Genomic DNA, 24,142 nt, shown 5'->3' on the forward strand with positions numbered 1-24,142 from the left:
CAGGCTACAAGGAGCATTGCACTAACACCGATTGTCCAGTTATTCTTGAAGAAAATCTGCTGACAAAACCAGCATATATGTCAACAGTCTTTCATACATGCCAGTGTCTTTCTAGCATCACGGGCACCCAGCAGGACCAGCCAGTACTCCTCAGGACTGCATTTCTGTCATCGCTCACCCTGAACAAGGGAAGGATTTTTCCACTTACCCTGTGAAGTCCCTTGACGGACCAACTCCATCGGGACTGGACTTCTCTTGGGACGCTCTCTGCTTCTTACACTGCAGCATGCTGTCAGCATGTGGGACCGAGAGATGCGGAGAGCTTTTCTCATTAGCAAAGCAAAGATTACTGGGTGGAGATAAGGCACATTTTTGGCCAATTTTGTCTCAAATGAGAGCATCGTTCCCTGGTAGAGATAAAGGTCTCAGCCTAAGAGCCACACAAAGCTCTGTTTCTCATCTACTGCAGCCACAAGGCTTCACAGCAGTGACAGACTGCCCTACACCCACATTCAGGAGGCATTTATGAGTGTGTCAGCACTTGCCCTTTCCTCAGGGCTACGTTTCAGCTGCTGGGGCTGGTTCTGCAGCATCACAGGACTTAGCGAGCTACGTAAGGCCAAACTGGTTTCACAATACACTATAGTGGCAAAAAAATGGCAAGCAGCAGATAATTTACCTTCAACACAGACAATTTTTTTTTTTTTTTTAAAATGTACCAGGCCTACAACAATGGGCAAGCAGCCCTAAGATTGTCCAGAAAGCCACCTCTGCTGACTATCTCAATCTGTGGATTCCAGCAGTGTCCAGACTGGATTCGAAACCTGTTTGCAAGTTCTCAGGCTTCTTGCAGCCCCGCTCATTTCTAGCTGCTTCCTTCCCTGCAGGTATCAGCCTATGCTGAGCACTTCCATAACTCCCTTTACACTTTCTCTTCTTACACCCACTTCCTTGCTACTGTTTATGTTTTTCTCTGTCTGTGTCAGCAGCTTGCAGATCAACTGCTAGAGGCTCTGCAAAGAAAACCAGGATATAGTTCAGCACACTTACAGCATAGTTAACATAGATAACTTTATTGTCGAGTTGCAAGTTGTTCAGAGAGTAGGTAGAGACTTAAGTGGCTCCAGTTGGCTGGTGATAAAAAAAGTTACACTTAAGATGGTAAACATAGGACGATGATGGGAGATCACTTTCAACTCTACTGTGCTTGAGCAGTTGCAGAAGAGACCTGTAGTCGCAAAGAGAAGTGAAAATGTCACACCAGTAACAGTTCTAAAATTGGGAAGGGAAGAGAAGGTAGTCCACAGAACTGAACAAAAATGATGGCAAAATTAAGCATCTCAGAGAAAACTGTCAGCTTGCAGCTGACAGCTGCCACAGCCAGAGCAGCAATACAGTTCATTTGCAGGAGTTGCTCCACATATCTGCCATTTAACAGTTTATCAAGGTAGGACACCGGATAAAGAATACTTAAAGATTCAGGACACCGAGCTCCATAAAATAAACGTTAGAAAATGCATTTATATAATGACTGAACAATTCAACAGGGATCCATTTATTAAACAGAGGTAATTTTACAAAGCTCCTTGACTTTCAGCATCACTGTGATGACCAACTACCTGAAGAACCCCCTGTGCAATGAATGAAGGCGCTGATTACCAGGTAACATGCAGACACTAGTGCTGTGACTTTAAGGTTTTGCTGAGCTTTCCCAACATCTAGAACTCTTCTCTTCCATGTCCTGGACAATTACACCAAGTTCTAGTACACGTTTTTTTATTAAGATTATAAACCTAAATCAACTTGAATATATTTCCTCACATGACATATCAACAGTCTTAGGTGACCATCTCCAAGGAATTAAAGTAAGTATTTAACTCCTGTCAGGCCTTCATATGGGCTGACTTAAAGATATACTTTTTTGAATGTGTATGAATGTGTAAACGTATATTGTGACAGTTGATTTAAAAGGCTTACTACTACTCTCTCCATCAAGACTCTCCCCAATAGCATGTAATTAGGCATTAAATAATCCTCAGCACTTTCACACCCAAAAATCACCCCCCAAGACAAACGATTTAAGTGAACTTTAGTCTGTTCTTCAAGTGCTTTGCACTGGCCCCAGATGCACTGAAATCACTGACTCCTTCCCTTTTCACCTGCTTTCCATCAACCCCACCTCACCCCACAATAGCCTACACAGTCAGAAAAATTTATAGTCCCCCTAAGAATTGTTAGTCTTGGGTACAAAGCCAGTTTGGGAAACTTTTTCCTTGCTCCCCATCAGCACAGTCTTGTTCACCTACCAAAAAGAGAAGGAATCTTCTCTTGATTTTGCAAGCTTTGTATGACTATTTATGTGATTAGTCTTAAGAGACATGCTGGCAAGTAATATTTAGTACTGGAACTGAGCCCAATTAAACACTTTCAAAAGAGCCTGTGTAAAGGGCTGATAATAATCAGTTTGATCAACCACAGACCACCTTCCTACTTTTGTAATACACAACTTTGGAAGTAGATACCATACATCTCTTTACACCAACGGACCGATTTTGTAACACTGTTCAGAAATTTAAATCAGAAATGTTTATACTTGTTGCCTAAACACTACCCCAATACTAGCAGACCATTTTAGAATCCAGTGATAGTTTTATTTAAAAAACCCCTTTATAATTCATTAAGGTTGGTGCCAAAATTGGCACTGGGTCCAGTAGTTTGCCAAAGCAGGATTATTCTAGTCTCTCTCTGAACAAAAACCAACAAACCACAAAAGCAGAGAAGTACAGCTTTCAGGATGCTAAGTCAAGGACATTTAAACAGCTGCTCTCAATATTCTGATGTAAGACAGATTGAGCAAAACTGTCCTTAGTATACGGAAAGCCATATTAATCTTTCATGGTAGGTTTTCTTTATTACCAGTATTGAAAATAAGTCATGAATATAAAAGCAGCAAGAGAAAGTCAGACTAAACTGCAATTATTTTTCCCCCATCTTTCCCTTTCCCTTCCTTTCAAGTTCTTCATGGATACAGAGACCAAAGTGTATGCTCTGTGAGAATGTAAATCAAATCATACATTTTAAATGGATCTTCATTTATATACAGCAGTTACCGTTCATGAATGTTACGCAATCCCTGCAATAACACTCTTTGTAAGGTAAGTTTTCACTTTTCTCTGATGAATCTTCTGACGGAGAAACAGAAAGGGGGGGGTGAAGTCAAGGACTAAGGAATGATCACAGTCATTAAGAATTTTGGGAATTTGAATACTAAACCTCAGAGAGTCTTCTATAAAGTTCCAGAAATAAATGGTGGCAACGTTTATATATCGCAATTTTATTTCATTCGCTCAAACAAAACGTTAGCATGTAAGAAATTTAAAATGACACAATATGATAAAAATAGCAGAGAATGAACTGAGAAACTAAAAAGAAGGTAAACCTAAATGCATGAAAAGTCAACATTCATTAGTGATCATCTTCAGTCTTTGATTGACACTTGATGCTCGATAACTTTTTAAAACAATGAACTGGAAATCATTATGACTATCTGAAGAGATTTCAGCACCAGCACTAAGATTTTTACATTCAGTTGGTTTGCAGTTGACTTTGTAGCCACTTGTCTATAGTGCAGGTTTATCACAGGTCAGATCACAGTGTTGAGGAAAGCAACGCCTTCCTGGCATTAGAAAGGATCCCTTAAACTGCCCTCAGCTTAAGACATCCATTGTACAAAAGCACAGAACCACCACAATATGGTTTTTAAAGAACTTAGTTACCAGTAAGCAAAATAATCTTAGCTTCTGCAGTTCATTTTCAATACTGAAATCTCTGGAAACGATGCAACTGTCAGAAGGACAGGAAATGTCTACAGTAATCTTTAATTCAATCTGATTTTCTGGAAAGAACCAATTCGGTAGTTTGGGATACAGAAAGTATGTATGTAGAAGCAGCACAAAAGACAACATCTGTTCCTTTTTCTTTTAAACAGAAATCATGTTAATTGTAGACCAAGGCACAAAACGTTTAGTGCATAAGCCAGTTCCTTGCACAATCTAGTAGTTCAGCCTTTAGTTTTGGACCACTTCTACCCATTCACGCTATTCCACTATGCTACTCCTGAACTCTCCTAGAAACAAATCAAACATGATTTCTGACAAGGGTAAACGTCCTTAATGCTCAAAAAGTCTGTGTAAAACAAAAAGTTACATCAACAAAGATGAAAATGCCTCCTCTTGTTTTGAGAAAAACAGTACTTGACAAGCTTACTACGGATTTTTTTTTTAATGCCTTCAATAAATGCATGCAGAAAAATGTTTTTGTTTTGCTGTTTTTCTTTTTTCTCTTAAAAAAATTATTAATAAATGGAGTTAGGCAATATTTTCACTGTAGTCTTCTCTTAGAACTTGGGCCTATAGAAACAGGAAATATTTGAATTGGAGAAAAAATTTCCCCATTGAAGTCTTTCCAAAGCTGTAAGTGCTGTTTTGCTTTGGTGTTCAGCACTTCGGACAGTATGTTATTGAAAGCATTTGTCCTACAAATGGAGCTGCATACACTTTTAAACTGAAACATTAATCTTTCCAAAAGGTGTAAGTAAACTTTTCTTCCAGACCAGCACAGATCCCAAAGCAAACATGGCACTGTTACGGCTCAGAAAAAATTGACAGTGCAAAGGAAAAGGGAAGATCTTGATCCACATTCTTTGTCCAAAGCACTACAGATCCAATTCACAGAATTTCTATTCCACTGAACTGTACCACATTAAAAAAAATATTAAAAAATTAAAAATTTACAAGCATAAAAGCAGAAAACCCTGGGAAACAGAAAGGTATTATCTCCCCCTAAAAACAATTCTCAAATTGTTGACTGAAACCAACGACATACCATTGCTGTTTTTCAGGGTTTGGGTTGTGTGGGGCTGTAAGGTTTTTTGTCGGTTTTGAGTTTTTGGAAGGAGGGTGTGGCAGATAAATTAGGAGGAGAAGGGGACATTTACTGTGACCTGATGCTCTGTTGTTCTAAGGTAACTAACTGCTGTCCTGTTTCATTAATCAGAAAAGGAGTCTCAGAAAAGAGTGAAGCAGAGGGTCATGATAAAAAGTAAAGGACAACGCACTTACACAGGGGCATCCTCAGTAATTCAGATGCCTACATGTTTGTTCTCTCACCGAGAAATGAGTTAGGTTCACATGGGAGTTTCAGAACCATTATGGAAGTATTACTGAATTTCAAATAGAAAACTGAAAAAAGATACAAAAGGATTAAGTACCTGGTTCCATTAACATGGTTACTGATAAAAGTCACGTTTTCCTCATTATTACACATGCATGTAAGATGAAGAAAAAGTGTAGAAAGTAATAAAAATGTGTCACCTTCCCCCTCCCTCATCCCACATCTTTCTGGGCATAAATTAAGCCTTACAAATGAAAAGGCTACTCTGTGACATGCAATTTTTCTTTTAATTAAAAAGCTGGCTGTGTTGTGTTACATTACAAAAATGTCCACATGCATAAATCTAAAAAAAGCCCCCAAATCTACTGTAAATCTACAACATACTAATGATTTACATTTGACTGCTGATTCGCATTATGTAGAAGTCTTAGATTTGGTAAAGCATCGTAACAATGTAGGAAGGCATCTACATCTTTAAACTCTGGACTGTATTTGCTTTTTTAAATTTTCCTATAAAATTGCATGAAGGCTAACTAGAGAGGCTTCCTATCATAAAATTCCAAAATCCTGATATGTCATCACTGTCTAGGTCATTCACTTACAAATATTGCCCTTTAAAAGCGCACATTTCTAAATTGTTCCATGTTTTGTGAACTGAACTTCTACACATCTGATCTTTTAAATTATTCATGGAAATATCAGATATGATAGGAAGACAAACCTGAGATACATTTGAAGTACAACAGTATAACTTGCTAACTCCTTCATTAATAAAGAAAACCTCTCTGAAAAGCCTTCCCAAGCTTTTCCCTGTTTTTTGTCTTAACAAGAAATTCTGAAACATGTGCAATTTTATCTTGACATGAGTAGACTTCAAAGCACTGTGATCTTGTCTGATAGGTGTAGGAATTTCTGCATAATCATTACAGTAACTTTAAGAGTCTTTTCCACCCTGCTGTAAAGGTCAGAAAAAAGCTGCAAACTAGGAGGGGAATAGCATATCACCAGAGTGATGTGTCTGAAGCTTTTCAGAATAGGTTGTTTTTCCCTCCTTCCAAGTGTCTGTCTGTCTCCATTTTCTTCTAACAGCTCACAAAACGTAGTCAGTTTTATACCAAGTTAAAGAGTCACATCGGCTTAGTACTAGTCTTTCTATGCAGTATTTGACTTGCTGAGTTCCTGCCTGATAGCTAGAAAAAAGAGAGAGAGAGAGAAGAGTTAACAAATCAAATAGTCAAAGTCAAGGCAGAAAGCCAGAATACACAACTGATCCCTTAAAAAAGGCTCACCCTGCTCCAATAGTCTTATGACATGAATAACCTATACATAAGATAACTTCATGTGGCTTCAGACAAGTGTCATTCTCAACCAGGCAGTACCCTTTTTCCTCCTGTAAAATTTCTGTTAACATCATATTACAGTTCTGCACTTCCAGCAAGTGTATGACCCTACCTGATGACAATCACTACCACTGGGATTATCAAGGAGCATATGTGTGAGCTCATTTTTTTTTTTTTTTTCATTTGAAAAGTAGCCTCAGGGCCCTCCCTTATTTGCACTGTACTGTTCTAAAAGGCTGCAGTACACAGCACAGTCAAAATATAGGGAAAACCACTGCATTCTCTGTAGCCCCAAACCAGCCAGCTCTTTCTATGACATCAGTTGATGACATTTGGTATTTTACCAGCAGTAGTATCTGTTTAGTATGATTTTCCGCCCCCCCCCGCCCCCCCCCCTTTTTTTGGTCATACTTTATTTTGGTACTTTCCACAAAGCAAAACAAAATGTGCACCAAGGTAGTGAATCACAGACAGAGTTTTATTTAATTCTTGACTGGTGGACCTTTAAGATTATGCTTTCTGAACGATTTCCCTTAACTACAGAAGACTACTTAGGAAAATATCTTCTGTTAAAATAAAAATTAAATTTGTGATAATTCTTTTCTGTAACTCTTATGTTACAGACCAAAGAGAAGACTGAAAGCTGAAAGCACAATCCTCGTCTGAATATTACCAGTTCTGAAATATGCACCTCAGCAGCTCTGGATTATTTAAAAATAACCCACCTACCACCATACAATACTAAGGACAACTGCAAATCACTCAAATACAGATTATTCCTCCAACTGCTTTTAAAGGACACTACTTGGTGTCAACGTTCTATTAAAACAAACCACACAGGAGAGAAAACATAGAAGGACATCCATCAGAACAGGTCTGGCACAAATGAAAGTATGCCACCAGACCAAGAACAAAGCTACTTTTACAATGTAACATTCTCAGGCTAGAAGCACATTATATTTACATTGTTGTGCACCTGTAGCCACCTGTACCTAAGATTGAACCGCAGCAAACAGATTGACACCTACCGTCAATGAGTTCTTCCTTTAATTTCGTTAACTCCTTCCTCATTTCATCTAAAATGTCCTATGGTGTCAGAGCACAAATAATAGATTAGTTTTGCAACAAAACAGATTAGTTTTGTCACCTGTAATTTTCTGTGGAGAGAACTCCGAAATTCTCCCAACCTTTAATCAACATTTAACCCTTCTGAAATGCATAAGCCACCCTTTAGTTTCCAAGTTAATTCCCAAAACCTAAAGCATCCCTAAAACAGTCTTACTGCAGGTACAACAAAATAAAAACCTTCCACAGAAGTCCCACAGGTTGATTCCTGTAGAACTTTTGAGCGCAGAAGTGACATACTGAAGTTAAAATATTGCACTAATGTAATCAATAAAAAAAATTAAAAAAAGAAAACTTGGAACATCCCTTTAAAATAAGAAAGTTCTGCTACAGATGAAATGTGATGTCGAATGCAAAAAATATAGCTAAAAACTGCAAGGCAAGGGAATATTTAAAGAAAAAAACGGGAGATCAAGTTGTGAAGGTATTCCCAGTTGCCAAGTGCAATGTGAAGGAATGAAGGTGACTGAATAAAGTGCCACCCCCCAGCTTGCTGTTTTCTCCATTCTTTCATCTAAGTGATGTTAACTGGTAATTTGATGACAATGTTTTTACAGAATGGGGGGTAGTGTCTGTTTCTGCAGTGGAGATTGTTATCTCTTGGCCAAATCTTCCATTAGCAGGAAACTCATGCAGAAAATTTCAGCTGTTGGGTTTTTTCCAGCTTTGGGGTTAGCATGCTGCTCACAACTGAGCGTGCAATTACTCTAGCGTACTCTAGACTTGTGAAATCCTTTATGAGCTCTTGGTGGAAGACACATGCATGGATACACCTTCCCTGCCTGAAAGTAAGAGCACGTATCAAAGCTGCAAAGGTAGATCTCCCAATTTGCCAAGTCTTAGACAAGACTCTTAGACAAATGGCAAGAAGCCTTGGAGCAGGAGCATGGCCACCAGTTGCTGGGAAGGGCAGTGGCAAGTAAGAGTTTGCAACATGTCCAGTAGAAGAGAGATGGTTTTGCCTCCTGAGAAAAGAATTTTAACAGAGGCAGCGATAGTCAGTGTGCTGGAAACTTGGGAGAATTGTGCTTTATTGGATGACAGGATCCCCATTCTCTGTGCCTTCAACTTGAAAGAACCACAGAGAAGAAGAAAAAGCACTCCAGAAAAAGAACACAGAAGAAAAATAAAGCAGCCATACTGCTATCAGCAGCATTTCATGGAAGCTGTAAGCAAGAGTTCTTGAGATGACAAAACAGGAGTACCCCTTGAACTAGATTCTAGAACAACCCCCACACACTCCAGAACCATCAGCCAAGCCAGAACATGACCCAGATACAACCACTGCTCTAGAACCCATTCTAGAACTCGTCACCATGCCGGGAGCTGATCTAGAGCTGATTGCTGAGCTGGAACCTGCTCTAGAACCAACCACCAAGCTGGAACCCTGGGAGGGAGGTCCTGGCTCCAGAACCTCCCTCACCACTCGGGGACCAGCCTGTTGATCCAAACGCCACTTGAGGAAGAATCTTCACCTACAACTCCATAATTCACACCCCTCTAAAAAACCACTGCCTCCAACACCACAACCATGGTCCTACAAACAACCAGCACCTGAACCCACCAAGTCGAGAACCCACTTGCTGTACAACCAACCACAGCACTACAGACTCCTGAATGTAGAGCCCCCCTGGCAACAGCAAGCACATCACCCCCCTTTTCAAGAACATTTCAGCAGAGCCTTGCCTGGAAAAGAGGCAGATCACACCCACAATATACTGCTTGCTCATAGTCTCTGCCAGAAAAGTAGCTAGCACCATCTCAACATGCTCCCCAAGAAAAAGAGCTTCCACCAGAGCAGCATGGACAAATTTTTTTGGCCAAAAAACTGCACCAAGACCTCAAACATGACTCCCCACACAACCACACAACTCAGATTGGCACTGAGAAAGCACAATACTGCTTTTGCCCAAGCATCACTCAGCAAGCCACCAGCACGTCAGCTACCCCCACCATGCCACTCCTCTTCCAGACTGACACCTACACCAGGGGCACCATGCTGAAATGCACGGGAATCAGGCTTCCCTGATGCATGTTGGCTTCACAGCTCCCAAAGACCCCGAAGATTGCTAGATGCACCACAAGCACAACAGGGCAAAAATACACAGTAGCATTCTCGCACAGGGACAGCTCCAAACACCTTACACAGATCTGCTTGGGTCAGCATCAGCGCAACACCTCAGGCAACAACTGCTCTCAAAAGGACATCTGCACTGAAAGCACCTACCAGTGGCAGAAAAGATGATCATCTTAGGGCATCCTCAGCAACCGGGGACTTCCCAGTAGTCAGGGCAATACAAATACCTTACACTCACTTGCTCCTCTGGGGGCTCCTGTTGTTAGGAATGTGGAATGTCTGTTCAGTCTACAGATCACTCACACTCTTAACTGGTAGTTCCTGTCTTCATAAAAGTCACAAGAGATCCCTTTCCGAGCCTCTGGTTGCACAAGTTAGTTTGCTTGGCAAGTGTATTCGTCAAAGGCCTACAACTATTACTAAATAATTTCCAAGGCATCCCATAACATCTTTTCCTCATCTAAGAGCAGGTGACTACCGCCTTCTTCCCACAAGACTCTCCTCTACTCTTAGCCAGGATAGCTACACAAAAGGTGGTATCACTGGATGCACTTTCACCATCAAACTCATGACCATGGATGCTCACATCTGATATTAAAACACGGTGATACTTGTTCTGCTAGAACTGCTCTGAGGGCTTGTTGTTTGTTTGCATGTTTGTTTAGGTAGAGAGAAGGAAAGCTTTTCCAGGCAAACCAGTTTCCCAGTTCCATCCATAGTATCAACAGAATCTTGTGTGCTGTTTAATGTAAAAGCAGAAACAAGCATCTATGAGGAAGCAATGGGTCTGTGTAAGCCACCATCCTACAGTGACAGCTCCTAAGAATACTGAAAGATATCTGGGGAAAAATAATGACTAATAATTACTAAATCATTATTTAAGTTTGGAACTAGTTAATAAACAGTTAAAAACTGGTATTGAACAGCTACAAGTCCTTATACCCAAGTTTTCTATTCAAAGCATTATATACGTACCTGCTTCAATCTGTCGTAATCTAGACCTTCTGACTGTACCCCATTGGCACTGGGTTGCCCCGTTGGTGTAGATTTTGGTCTGCAGTACAAAAACACATCCATGAATTATTGGTCACTCATTATTACAGGATACATAGGAATTCCCCATCAAACTTGCTAACATTCATCTATCAAAAACATATTAAAGAATCAGAATGAAAAAAAAAATGTTGGGAGTGGGAGGGTGGGAAAAATCAGGCAGACCCAAAATACCACACAGAACAGAAAGCAACAACCAAGAACATTTTCCACATACTGGAAATATTAATTACCATAAGAATAAGAGTTATTAGTTCAAAACAAGAACTTTTCAAATAGCAGACATTTCACTGTCAGTGGTTTCTGATTTTTTTACAATGGGCATGAAAAGCTGAACGCCTTCAAATGTCAAATACTTTCCCTTCTCCCTTTTCAACTACTTATTTCAAAAGACACCCTCTCAAAGAAACACTCCCGCTAATTAATGACTACATGTTGATGCTGTAACTGTATGAATGCTGCGGAATCACCCTGGCAGGTTTTCAACATTTGACAGGACATGGCTGAGCAACCTTATCTAACTTCCTTCCAACCTAAATCATTCCTTCAATTGCTTTCTAATGCTACTGAAAGCAAGTAACAGCAGCAAGATTTAGAAGATAATACTCGAGAGGAAATTCTACTGTTCTGGTTTATGTCATGTTCAATGTTCGCTTATGTAACAGTCTCTTAAGACATCAAAAACCAGGATCATCTTGCATTTTTAACACACATTCCAGAAGAAGTGGGTTTTCTACCTTCTCGCTTCTGTTTTCTGATCCCCTCTGTTTATACAACGTGTAACTCAGACTCATATACTTACTATGTTTCCACAGGGCCTTGCACTCCTACAGCTATGAGCAAAGACAGAACCTAGATGCTAACAGCAGGAATACTGAAACAGTTCTCCAAAGCAGGGATGGATGGGTGGTGTGGGACAAAGAGGGAGGAATGCTCTGCTGTTCTTAATTACTTTTTACATCTTGGCTAACATTCTCTCTCCATTACTCAATAAAATGTTAAGCCAAAAAGAAGCTGTTGATAAAACTGCTGACAGTTCATGTCAAGAGGTTTACCCAATGTTTAGAATTATCCCAGTAGGTGAATGTTAAGGAAGGGCAGGGTATTAGTAGACTAAACTGAGTCTTATTTCATTGTCCTTGTATGTGGCATCACTGAACAAAAACGCCTGTCCTAAACTGTGTCCCACTTCAAAATTCTTACATAGGAGGAATTGATTAAACACTGCATTTTTCTGTATTCATTATCTGAAGGTGCGGCTTTATTTATTACAATGGAAGGTTGCCAGGAACAAAAATAAGACAAACCAGAAGGAAAGGCACATTTCTGCACTTTATCTTTTCTCAAATACACAGAATAAAACTATCTTTCAAAATAAAACAGAATGTGTGCGGGACACAAGCAGTATATTCATTGCTTTAGTTTTTCCATTTATTTATGTATTTTGAATTTAGCTAATGCAAAAAAAGCTGTGTTCTCACTCAGAAGAAAAAGAATAGTGAACTTTTTTTCTTCTTTGTTTTCAAAAAATCACCACCTTGACCTTTCATGCATCTCCCCTTACAGAACAGCAGTTCATCCATGAAGAAACTGTCTGATTACACTGTCTCTGGTTCAGTACGAGCTGAATGAACCTCATACTGGATTGTCTTGACTTTTATAGCCTCACAGGACTATTTTCTTATTTGCGAACTATAGGAAAACACTCAAAATGTGACCCCCAACAGAAAACAGTACGCGCACCTATATGTCTTTTTGATACTACTGAAACTTTCTCTGGTTTGTGCTCTCCAGCAGATACTTTTACCTCTTGTAGGTTCCCAGTGTGAAAAATGTTAAGAAACAACATGGGACACCGGAGTGGCCTATTTTTCCTCCCCCAACCTGTAATAGGGCATGTCTGTGACATTGAAGAGCCTGGCACTTTTAAAAAAAAAAAAAAAAAAAAAATCAGTGAAAACCTTCATACACATTCATAGCTACCAAGTAATTCTGGTGGCAGGACATTTTAAGTTGGTACACATGAGCCCATTAATCTTTTCAAAAGGCAATAACAGCTCTGGTGTAGGTGGTAGAAACCTCTTGACATTTTTTTTTAATGCTTCATGATTATTTCTGTGCACTGACAAGTTAGTTATGTCAAGCCTAGTGGCACCCATTTAGGAAAAAACTGCCCTCAGTTAACCACGCAAAACAGAGTCAGCAGAAGGGAATGTGTAACTGTCCCTTTGCTGCTGGACTTTGCCTCAAAGCAGAGAGGTGCAGGAACATCCTGTGGTGTTATACCAGCTCGGTTCTTCACTTGGGATCATAATACTCAATTGCTACTGCTGTTTAGACGTAAGTTTACAGCTCTTTAAACGTAAGTTCCAAGAGAGAAATTGCTAACATTTTTATTGCTTGAAACACACCAAAATTAAATACATGATTGACTGAGTAAGACAGAAGACAAAATATTCAATAACTTGATAAGAGAAGAAGCTGGAAAATAGAATTCACCTTGCAATCACCAGAAAACCTACAGTGTGCGCTAATGCTATGAAGACAAACCACAGTTTAGGATCTTTTACAAAACTCTTTAGATATCAACAGTATTTAGTTCATTATGAAAGAATTCCTTGCTCAAAAACATTCATCGAGATGAAATCTTTTGCAATTGCTGCTTCATCACGTATCTGAAATTTAATGTGTTACTTGCAGTTTATACCCCAAACTGTGAGCACTGACTTACTCCAAGCAGAATAGCATGAGTTTTTCAGATTCTCCATATATAGTTTCCGATCATTTCCATTGACTATCGCTTTGTTCCCATACACTATGGCATTACAGCATTTACCCAACATGAGTGAAAAAAGAATCAGTGTCTTCTCAAATGCAATTCCTGGCAAGTGATAACAGGCACCTACTACTTGCCTTAATGGAAGAACCCGAACATGAATATATTTTAATATTTTAATAAAATTACTTATGACGTCAATATTTTAATGATATTACTTTAAAGAGCAGCTCTCCACAGACAGACCAGTTCATGTTTCTTTTGTTTCAGATCTTTAGAACAGACAGACAGCTCTACCCGATCATAAACTATATACTCCTGCTATCTGTCAAAAATCTCAACCGGAAAGCCTCTTTATAAACCCTATAAACACTCAGTCTTAAGAATGTATTCCATTTTTGCTTTTCAAAACGCAAGACATTCTTCATTCAAATATGAAAGACCGTAATTTGTAAACTAGATAAATTTCTAATCTCAGGCAAATCTAGCTGAATCCCCCCAAAATTATCCTATTTTCCCTTCTTCAACTTGCTCAGAAGAAAGATTAATGGTGAATGCAGTTGCCATTAAGGAAATCATTAACTATTGAAATTTAGTGTATAAAACATCCCAACTGTTCAATCCTAAAATGGCTAAAGAGCTCTCCCGTGTGGTTTTTCATAGCATTGCCTAACAGGACAGTGAGGTAACCTTGGTAGTCCCTAAAAAAACCTTACATCAAGCATGCAAGATAAAGATTTTTTTCATGCCAACATGCAGAATACACCACCCAAGATAAGTACCAAAAAGGGGAACTCTTCACACAAAAGATTAAGTAGTCACCACAATGAGTGCTTTCATGAAAAACAAAGCTGGAATTTGACTCAGTAACTCTGAGGGGGCTCTGTAACACATTTAGCTGTGGAAAGCTCTTAAAACTTGAAGTCTTTCAATGTCAGTGTTTTATGACTACCACTACAGAGAGTGAAACAGATCCACAGCTTAAAATACATATGTTAATTCTAACTTCTGACTATGTTCCCAACAGAAACATTGATTTATGTTAAACAAGTCTTACTTTTTTTTTAATTTTTTTTCATCTCCAATGATTTAAGTCAGGCAAAATCTATTTGTTATCTTTACTTAATTTGCAAAAAGCAGATGTGAAAACTCACCTGGAATATTAATTGCTATTCCTGTGTATCTAAACTTACGTTTTTGAAAATCTGCTTCTCAAAACACTGCAAATCGTTCACTAAATTCTGGCATATCCAACAGGAATTTGTTCCTTTGCAGGTGGCAACTGCCAGAAAAACGTGTTTAATATGAATTCATAGCTGGTTCTTAAGCCATTGCAATTTGCCTTTGACACCATCTGCTGTTAACCAGTCCAAAAATGGGCTCAACTAGACAAACAAAATGTGAAGAGGAACCTGGTGGTATGTGTGGTGATTACCAATCCATGTAGAAAAAGTCCAACCCTGAACTGGTAGAAATGGTTATTACAAAGTCTCAAATCCCAACAGGATGATACCTGTTTAATGAATCATAAAACCTGTTTTCAGAAGCAAGCAGATTTTTCCATGGAGATTCCCGTCTATGAAGGGGAGAAACACTACCTTAACAAGCTATAATAGGTTTTGATTTTGTTCAGTTTTAGCACCTTAAATACCATGGAGTTTCACTAGTTCTGTTCCAAGAGTTCTATTTGAATGTTTCAGGAAATACTAAAAGCACATAGCTTAAGTCTTTTCAAAGTCTGCTATAAAAAAAAAAAAAAAAAAAGGCCTGATTTTAAACAGGACACTAGTTATTTTAAAATACTTAGAACATTCATTCTGAATAACAACTCCTTCATTGTCTACCTGTTTGGAAGCTCTGAAGAGAAAATTTTGCTTACTTGCCAGTCTCTTAGGTATGCTTTATTTAATCCTGGTAAATGACTCATATCCTCTCTGTAGAGGTCAGAAGCAGGTTCTTGAGCCTTACCAGGTGAAAGATATCCCCGTTTGGCAAACATGGTATTAGTGTTTCAAATAGCAGCACCCTTTGACTGACTCAAAGAAAGTTAGTTTAACCAAGCTGCTTGCTGAGATAGACTTGGAAAGTGCAGAGAATTAAGAAAAATGCGTGGCTATTCAAGAGAGGCTTCTACTAATACCTTCTCTTTCTCGGTCCATGAAACATTCCTCATCCTGGCAGGGCAAACTGTCAACCCTGACTAGAAAACTTGTACGAGCAGTCTTAAAATATATGCTATGGCACCTTCCAGCAGGTTATGACAGCACTGACATTTCATAAACACGGAATTCTTATTTTGGAAGTACTTCTAGAGTATATGCCCAGTGAGGCTCTCATCAAGCTGAATTCTGTCAACATTTTCCATTGGATGACTGAAGACACAAGCTTGACGGAGAGATCTTCTCAATAAGTCTCAAGAGAAGTCTCAAAACTCCTCTGTATTCCTGTACCCCTCTAGGTCAGAAAAATTTTTTAAACAGATCTCAGTAACCTCCGAATTTCACTGGTTGAAACAACATCAATGAAACAGTTTACAAGAAGCTACTGCTGTAGGGACAGGTAGAAGGACATCCCAAACTCCCCAAAGGAGTCTAATATGGAGAGTTGCCCTATTTATTAATCCCTTCACTTTCCTTTCTTCAGTTGCTTATCCACAGGGTATCTAGAGCCAAAGGGCCAGGTCAGCAACTGTCTGAAATCTAAAATGCTCTTTCTGTGACAAGTTCCCCCTCGATGCCATGTATTGATATCTCGATCTGCTTGACAACAAGAGACCTTGCTTAAAGCAGGTAAGACCTACTGGGGGATGAGGGGGAAGAAGGTAGGGTGAAGTCAAGGCTAAAGGTAAAACAGTATTTTGTTACACCTGACAGAAAAGCAGAGAGGACATCACCACCAATGTCACCTGCTTTTTGACAAAAAACAAAGCAAACAACACAGAATCAAGGCTGCAGACGTTTTAAGCTCCTGGATATAGTTATTTCTGAAAGACAGATAAGGATACTGATATAGGCTGAGAGTGTTTAGTTCTGCATTTTAGAACTAAAGACCTCAATGGCAACCTCAACCACAAGTAATGCCACTTAGGGAACAATTGGGTTTTCTTCTCTAATCATCAAATCTTGCACAGCTGTCTCCAACAGGCCAGAATTTTAAGGAGAATTCAAGTAATTTCAAACACAGCACTCTCAAGTTTAACATATTCTTTTGTTTTCTCTCAAGAAATTCAGGTAATTTTGTCAGATTATCACAGGTCAGAATCCTTTAACCTCTGTATGCAGAATATAGAGAAATCCTAAAATGAACCACAAGCCTTCTTCTTAATGTAAATGGCAATTAAATATACATCAAAAAATTTTTTTAAAAAATGCTAAAGCAGCTGTTTCACTCTTTTGCATTACTGAAATGCCTACCAAAACACCCACTGCCTACCAGAGTTCCAGCTGACAAGTTACCAAAGATTGGTTAATGCACTGAAGGATGTATAATATTTTTACAGTTCTTTAGGATGGACTTCCTTGGATTCGTACGAGACAGCTACTGAAAACTGTCACAGAATCAACTCTTCCCAAGATGGCTTAAATATCTAGATAGCCATTCTATGACTAGCACAGAAATAGAAAGGAGAAAAACCTATTCACTAGCTTTACCACTGAATATATGAATCACGGCACTGAATTTGATTTTCCCTTGCAGGAAATGTCAGACTTTAAAATTTAAAGAAATAGAAAGAAATAAACATTGCTGTAGGCAAACATACACCTTAATAATTGAAGTTATACACCAGCAATTATTAAGGAATGTTTTGGGGATTTATTTTTTATTTTACTGTAAAAAAACTCACTTACTAGCATTCTCCAAAAGCAACTCTTTATTCCTAATTAAAACTGCCAAAAGCAGTTTCGCAATAGTCATTTTAAATGCATATATTTCGCTTTTAATACTATTAGGGTGATTTTTGCTATTTTAGGCCAGTATCTTTAGCAGTATAAGCAACAGCAGCAAACATAAGGAAAAGACAGCTGATACAAAAAGGAGTACCTGGAGATAACAGGTGACTTGCTTCCATTCACTGTATTTGTCCTTTCCCAAGGCTTTCTTGTTAGTTCTGGAAAACATAGTGAGAAGATTAAAAACTATCTTTTTCTATTCATTGTGCAATTTACATGAGGAAATATCAAGTACCTGGCAACTTAAGTCAGCCATTGTTGTTTGGTTGGGGTTTTTTTGGAACATTGGATTCAGTCTTTTATATTAAGCTACCTGCTGTTGTATTCATCTTATTTTTAATCATACTACCATTTATGTTGTGATAGCATCTTAAATTCTCACTTTTGTTTTAGACGTTGTAAAAGCCATTCGATTCTTAATCCAACTGGGAGAAGGTCTGCCTATACTTTACATATCTGATTGCTTCAGTTGTGAAACCTGGAATTCAATAATCAAATAGTCAGTTTCAAATACTGCAGGAAGATGTTTTTAAGCTAAAGGAGTTTTCCTTCCATATGTGACATTTTTAAAAAGTTTGATAAGGCTTCTTATCATGACAACCAATTAAGGGAACCACTTCCTCTGTTTTTGATTTCCCTCTTTGGGGCCTATATTCTAAGAAGTGTTCCAAAAGCAGTCACCTCACTAATTTTGGCTAATATTGTCTCTGTGTTTAACAGAATGAAGCAAACTCCTAAGCTAAGGGGGAAGGAAAAATAAAAAGCATTAAAAAATACAAATCAGTTTTTCAATCCATTAAGTCATTTATTGCCTTGCAGTCTAATTTCTTTAGACTACCAGCTGTATCTCAATTCTAACAGTTTTCCAGTTATTTCCATCCAGATACACTTAGCTCCTAGCTCTCCTTTTTATCCCACAGCCAGTGGCCGCCCGGGTTCTGTTCACCCTACAGCAGTGGTTTTCAAGGCCTGCACACCAAGTGGCTGAATCATCCAGTGAAGAAGTATACACATGGGCAAGCAATCAACAGAAAAAGCTAGAACATTCTGAAGACTGGTATATTCATTATCCAGTCATTTTCCTTCTGCTTCCAGCATCTTTTGGGATGACAAACTGCAGGTCATATGGCACATCCTCCCCCTTCTGTATGTACATAGTGGGAGGTGGCCAGGGAAGCTAAGGGTACAAGAATGTATTATTAAAGGACAGGAAAAGAAAGTCCTGAGTGTCACTTGAGTCCTTGTAACACAAGCCTTTACAGTATGAATATATATGCATGCTGACAATACATCTTGGCCAACTACAGAATTGGTGAGATATAAGCTTTCCTCACAGACTGCAGCAGAAGTGTTGGCTACTTAGTTCCAAACTCTGCCACAACCATACCTCAGCAGAGGAATCATGGGTAAAGAACTTCTACTCCATGCACTTACATTGATTTAGAAAAGGCACTTGCATGTGAGGGAATCTTTTTAAAGTACCTGGAAGCAGCAACTGTTTCTGTCTGACTGAGTGTTGTACATCTGCCTTGGAGGAAACAAATACTGTCCCAACTCATGTTCTGCAATGACTGAGACAACTTGCTTTCACATTCACTACCAAATGCCTTCCATGTATCAGCACCGTAGGTTGACACAGGATGACCACATACCAAGCACAGTGTTCCAGAGGATGTTCTTTTTGTCTGTCATCTTCTGAAACACTGCTGAACCAGGACCCATTCTACAGCAAAATTCAAGGCTGTAATCATGTGAGAAGAGGCAGGCTCCAAAATTCAGCACAGCTGACTGAGATTTGTCATTAGGTTTCAGCATTATAGAGTCACAGAGTTCACAAAGCTGTGCTACTTACCAGGTGTGCTTGTTGAAGAAACCTTAGAAGTTGAAGACTCTGATTCTTCCTGATTAAAAGGGAGGAGAGAGGGAAAAGGGCCGGAGAAGGAAGAGAGAAAAAAAACCACCTTTGACTCTTGTGAATCTAACAGATCAATCTCAACTGTTTAAATATTTATTTCACTTTTTATATAGATTTAAATGGTTCTGCTCAATTGTATGTAGAAAATGTGCAAGCACTATGCACTTCACAAAATAGTGGTTAAGTGTATATGTATACGGTAAAGTATAAATAATCTCTCATGTACACCATTAGAATCTTTCTCATAATCTAGTATTGAACAATGTGAAGTAGATAAAATTTCTCAACTCACAGTTTTATCTTCTTTCTGCTCTGGTTCTGTTGATCCCTTTTCAGCAATTCTTCTCCTATAAGCAGAGACAAAAGTTACCAAGATGATCATGGCTTTAAGATGGAAGAATGTTGTTTAGTGTAATTAAAAACATATACATCTTGATAGCTAGATAATTGGAAGTTAGTTGTTTAAAAAAGTACTTTCAAAATACTTTCAAGGACAAGGCCCTCCTGCCAAAGCAACTGTGCCACTTTCTCCTCTTGAAGCCTGTATCCCCTCCCCTGCTGCTGCACAAAGACTTACACAGAAGAAAAGTATTCAATTACACTCAAGTAAAAATGACTATTCATAAAACGTTATCAACTTCATAAAGCAACAACATGAGCAAGCCGATGTTTACTTGATCCTCAGCCAGCTGCAAACAGGCACCCAAAATCCTACCTCTATGATGACTAAGCAGCTGGAGCACAGCAGAAACAGCTCCTTACCTCCTGGCCAGCAGGGCACTCATTTCTTCCATCAACCCACTGCCTCCCAAGGGAAGCGGTCCATTTCCACGGCCACTGTCTGTTTTAGATGAAGAAGAGCTTCCTCCTCCTCCACTTGAACTGGAGGAGTCTTCACCCTTCATAACACACAAAATAACAGCAGATGTGCAAATAAAATGATAGCCGGCTTAATGAAAGAAGCAAAAGTTCACATACAAGAAAGAAACAACTGTATAAAGAAGGTAATGGGCCGGTAGTACATCCTGTAACACTTCACAAATAACGAATTAAGCCTACCCTAAAAGTCTTGATACTGCTATTAATCTTGAACAAAAATTACAACCAGTTCAGGAAGACAGGATTTAAAGACAGGAATTGGAAAAAGAAACAAGAGTTGTATTTACCCGTGAGACTTTCCTAAGTTTGGCTCCAGCAAGTGCAGCTGCTAGTCCAGTTAAAGGGCGATTTTCTTCAGACACAAATCCCACTGAAAATCCAGAGGCAGGGAGCGGGGGAGCAGGAGGTGGAAGGGGAACGGGAGGAGCTTGGCTAGGAAGTGGAGGAGGTGGTGGTGGTGGCGGTGGAGGGCCTGAAGGTGGAAGTGGAGGTGGTGGTGGTGGGCCAGGAGGAGGTGGGGCTGCTACCGAAGACTGAGCTGGGCCAGGGGGAAGGGGGGGTGGGGGAGGAGGTGCAGGTGGTCCTTGGACAACACCTAGTATCAAAGAGAAGACAAATAGACTATATTAAGGATTTAGAAAAGAAAGATCTTATTTCCATTGAAATACTGGTTCTTTTGCTCAGGGTACAAGACGTTAATACTGGTAAGGGTCCTTTTGATAGGCACGAAAACACTGCAAGTTTCAACAGGAGAAAAGCATTCTAATTAAATGCACTAAAACATTACACAGTATGCTATGAGAGATCAGACAGTTTCAGAGACGTTTACATACAAAACCCTTCCAGTCAGGTTCTGTGCTGCAACCAAGAAGAATCTTACATTGAGAAACAGGCAAAGTTTTTATAAAGAGTCAAGGCACAAATATCATACTGTGTAGGAACAATACTGTGTGTTCAAATGGTGCTAAACACAGAGTGACTTTTCATTGTACTAACAAGCATCTAACACACCACCCAAACATCTGAACTCTTGAACTGTTTGAGTTCCAAAACTAATTTCTAAGCCGCATAAAAATCTTTCCTCTAAAAAACATTCTAGGAATCAACTTTAATAATTTAATACAAACACTAATTAGTGAGTTAGAAGACTGATATATTTTAAGCTGATGGAAAACAAGCTCTGCTATTTTTTATCTCTGATTCCTTTAATGCTTTAAAGTCACATTGATATGCAACACAAAATGTGTTTTGAAGAAAGAATATTCTGATGATCACTGTGGTGTTATTATAGGAACAGTGTAAGAAATTGTGACTAAGAAAACAGCCCCACACATCCTCCCCTGCCTCGCCCAAACTGCCATAAGCTACTAAAAATGCTGCACAACTACCTTAAGCAACCTCTACAGGCATGAATTTCACACACAAGTCTTCCTGGTTTCCTACTCTGCTAACTACCGTGTAAATTTAAAAGCCTTTTAAATTCTCTTGGTGTCACTCACCACCCAAGTGCACACTTTTATTTCATACTACAAGTGAGGCCGTTCACCCTGTTTCCACTCCATCCCAGAGTAGCTCACACCTTCATTTAAGACAAGAGGGTATAAACAGGATCTACTCTGCATGGCTTGTGTTGATGAAACCACAGTCTGCTCATCCCCCAGGAGCCCCTCTGCCCACACCTTTAGCTGAGCTACTGCAGACTTATGTACAAAGACCTAAATCTATTAAATCAATATAAAAGCAATATTCAGGTTAACAAAGACATTTACATCCATGTAAAACACATTTCTATCATACCAGTAGAGTGTCCATTAAGACTGTCACCTGCTTAACCAAACTTTTCTTCTAAAGTCTTTTTATCTATGGTGGTACAATACCACAGGAAGACCTGTCTTTCCAAATAGGTATGCGCACATACAGCCATGTATCAAAATACAACCACTGTACAGAAAGAAATGCTGTACATGTTACATACTACTTTCTAAATTTGAAACTACACAGACTATCAAAGTGGTTCAGATTATTCCTCGCTTAAGGTCCAAAGCCACACATACGTTCTTCCATGCTGGCTGCCATTAGGAAACTAATGATGCTGCCTATTAACACCATGTTCCAAATAAACCTAACAGTGCAAGGTTTACCAAGCAAGTGTTTGACAAGCTCTGTTCTCAACAGGTGAGAGCTTAAGAAACCAGAATTTTACTTATGACAGGCCACAGAATGACGGCTCTTATCCACGGAGCTTTAAAGTTTCCCTTACCCCAGTTTTCCAAACGGTATTTCGTTGTGGTATTAAGATCACTGCAACTTTGGAAGCATTGTATTAATTCTTTGGGGCAGTTATGGGCTTTGATACCAATTGGTTTTGACTGCATTCCTGATTAGTGCATTAGTAGCAATAACAGAAAGCCTTACCCTGCTGGGTCGTAGGTTCAATCGGCTGAGAGGCTGCCTGCAAGACTGGCTCAGAAGCAGAGGAGTCTCCCAGCACAGAGTTTAGAGAGTTCTCAACAGAGGCAGGGGTAGCTGCAGAGGGAGAAGGGAGAACACTAGGCTTGGATGAGGGAGTCGAGGCATTCGGGGAGTTGGGAGAAGGAGAAGCTTGAGGTCCAGAGAGTGACAGAGGCGGAAAGGAAGGCAGTGGGGGGGGAGGAGGTGGCGGAGGCGGAGTTGGACCTGAGGTAGAAGGTGAAGGAACCGGATAAGCCAGGTTTTCAGGAAGCCCGTTAGGAGCTGTGGGAGACGTGGACATTTGGGTCACTGGATTAGAAGCCGACACTGGGAGGACTGGTCTCGGACCGGTAGCTTTGCCTGGTGGACTGCTTATCATGACTGGAGGAGATGGCGGAAGGGGGGCAAAACTGGGCGCAGACCAGGCAACAGGCTTTGTATTTGGAGGCAAAGTCGCTGGGGCATTGACAGGAGAAGGGGGCCGAGAACTTTTATTCAGCGGACGAGGAACCGTAGCATAATGGGGGAGAACAGGGTGGAAAGCTGAGCCTAAAGATGTAGCAAAACGTGATGCAGAGTGCCTTAGAGGCGGTGTAGGGGGAGTGGAAGTCGGTGGTGCAGAAGTCACTACAGCGTACTCCGGTGTGGCCTCTGACATTGGTGCTGAGACTGCTTTTGCATATGATGGAGGAGGTGCTGAAGGAGGCTGGCAACTGGAGTATTCAGGAAGTGGAGTGCTATACGGGGAGTTGTCGAAAGATGGAGCTGGACAGAAGATGGAAAGCAGCAGCAAAGGCAGGATAAAAAAAGGAGAAAGAGAAAAAGGGAGCTAATGAAGCAACAAAACCAGCATTCAAACAAAATGTATAAACGTAGACTACAGTTAGTACCAGAGGATTAGGCACAAGTGAAAATACTGTTAGGAAAGTTTTACATATTATCAACAGCTGCTTTTAAATTTTACCAAGTATTTTTGTGCCAACATTTGAATTCACAAGTACATTCTAGAGTAAGTTTTCTCAAATCCCATCTGTGAGATGGATTAGATATAGGGTTGATTAATCAGCCTTATCAGCTTTTATCTTCTTGTTTGGTTGCAAACTGCAAGCAAGTGTAGTGATCTTAACATTCGTTACAACTCCACTAACAAAACTCAAACCATAGGCAGCAAGTATCATCTTTCTCTTCCCCAGAAAAAGCTCCATCGCAAACTTGAAATTACTGGGAATAAAACTACCAAAAAAATCCTCTCCTTCAAAATGACTAGCTCTTACATAGTATTCCTTGACTTTCACCATGACCTGGCTTATGTAAATTGAGTTTGTTACTAAAGAACAACCAAGTGCTCGACTAATGTTCCATTATATTACCAAAATGAGAGAGCTTTCAGTTATCACTGGATAC

At 39.6% G+C, this 24,142-nt stretch overlaps 1 protein-coding gene across 7 annotated transcripts in view; it reads right to left on the reverse strand.

The window, feature by feature from the left end:
• Window positions 1-3,318: 3,318 nt before the first annotated feature.
• The window catches only part of ENAH (ENAH actin regulator), a 98,924-nt gene continuing 78,100 nt past the window's right edge, over window positions 3,319-24,142 (reverse strand). For 2 of the 7 annotated variants that reach the window (XM_074863827.1, XM_074863830.1), the window contains 10 exons: window positions 22,703-23,503; window positions 20,575-20,882; window positions 20,171-20,307; window positions 19,701-19,755; window positions 19,346-19,394; window positions 17,585-17,651; window positions 15,057-15,119; window positions 10,690-10,768; window positions 7,541-7,598; window positions 3,319-6,362 (listed from right to left, as the gene is read on the reverse strand). In XM_074863827.1, coding sequence (XP_074719928.1) covers window positions 6,325-6,362; window positions 7,541-7,598; window positions 10,690-10,768; window positions 15,057-15,119; window positions 17,585-17,651; window positions 19,346-19,394; window positions 19,701-19,755; window positions 20,171-20,307; window positions 20,575-20,882; window positions 22,703-23,503 — 1,655 coding nt within the window. In that variant the 3' untranslated portion in view covers window positions 3,319-6,324. The remainder of the gene's footprint in view (window positions 6,363-7,540; window positions 7,599-10,689; window positions 10,769-15,056; window positions 15,120-17,584; window positions 17,652-19,345; window positions 19,395-19,700; window positions 19,756-20,170; window positions 20,308-20,574; window positions 20,883-22,702; window positions 23,504-24,142) is intronic. The other 5 variants (XM_074863831.1, XM_074863833.1, XM_074863832.1 and 2 more) reach the window with 5 other exon arrangements.

Source organism: Strix uralensis, chromosome 3, assembly GCF_047716275.1.
Source record: "Strix uralensis isolate ZFMK-TIS-50842 chromosome 3, bStrUra1, whole genome shotgun sequence".
Taxonomy (NCBI): Eukaryota; Metazoa; Chordata; class Aves; order Strigiformes; family Strigidae; genus Strix; species Strix uralensis.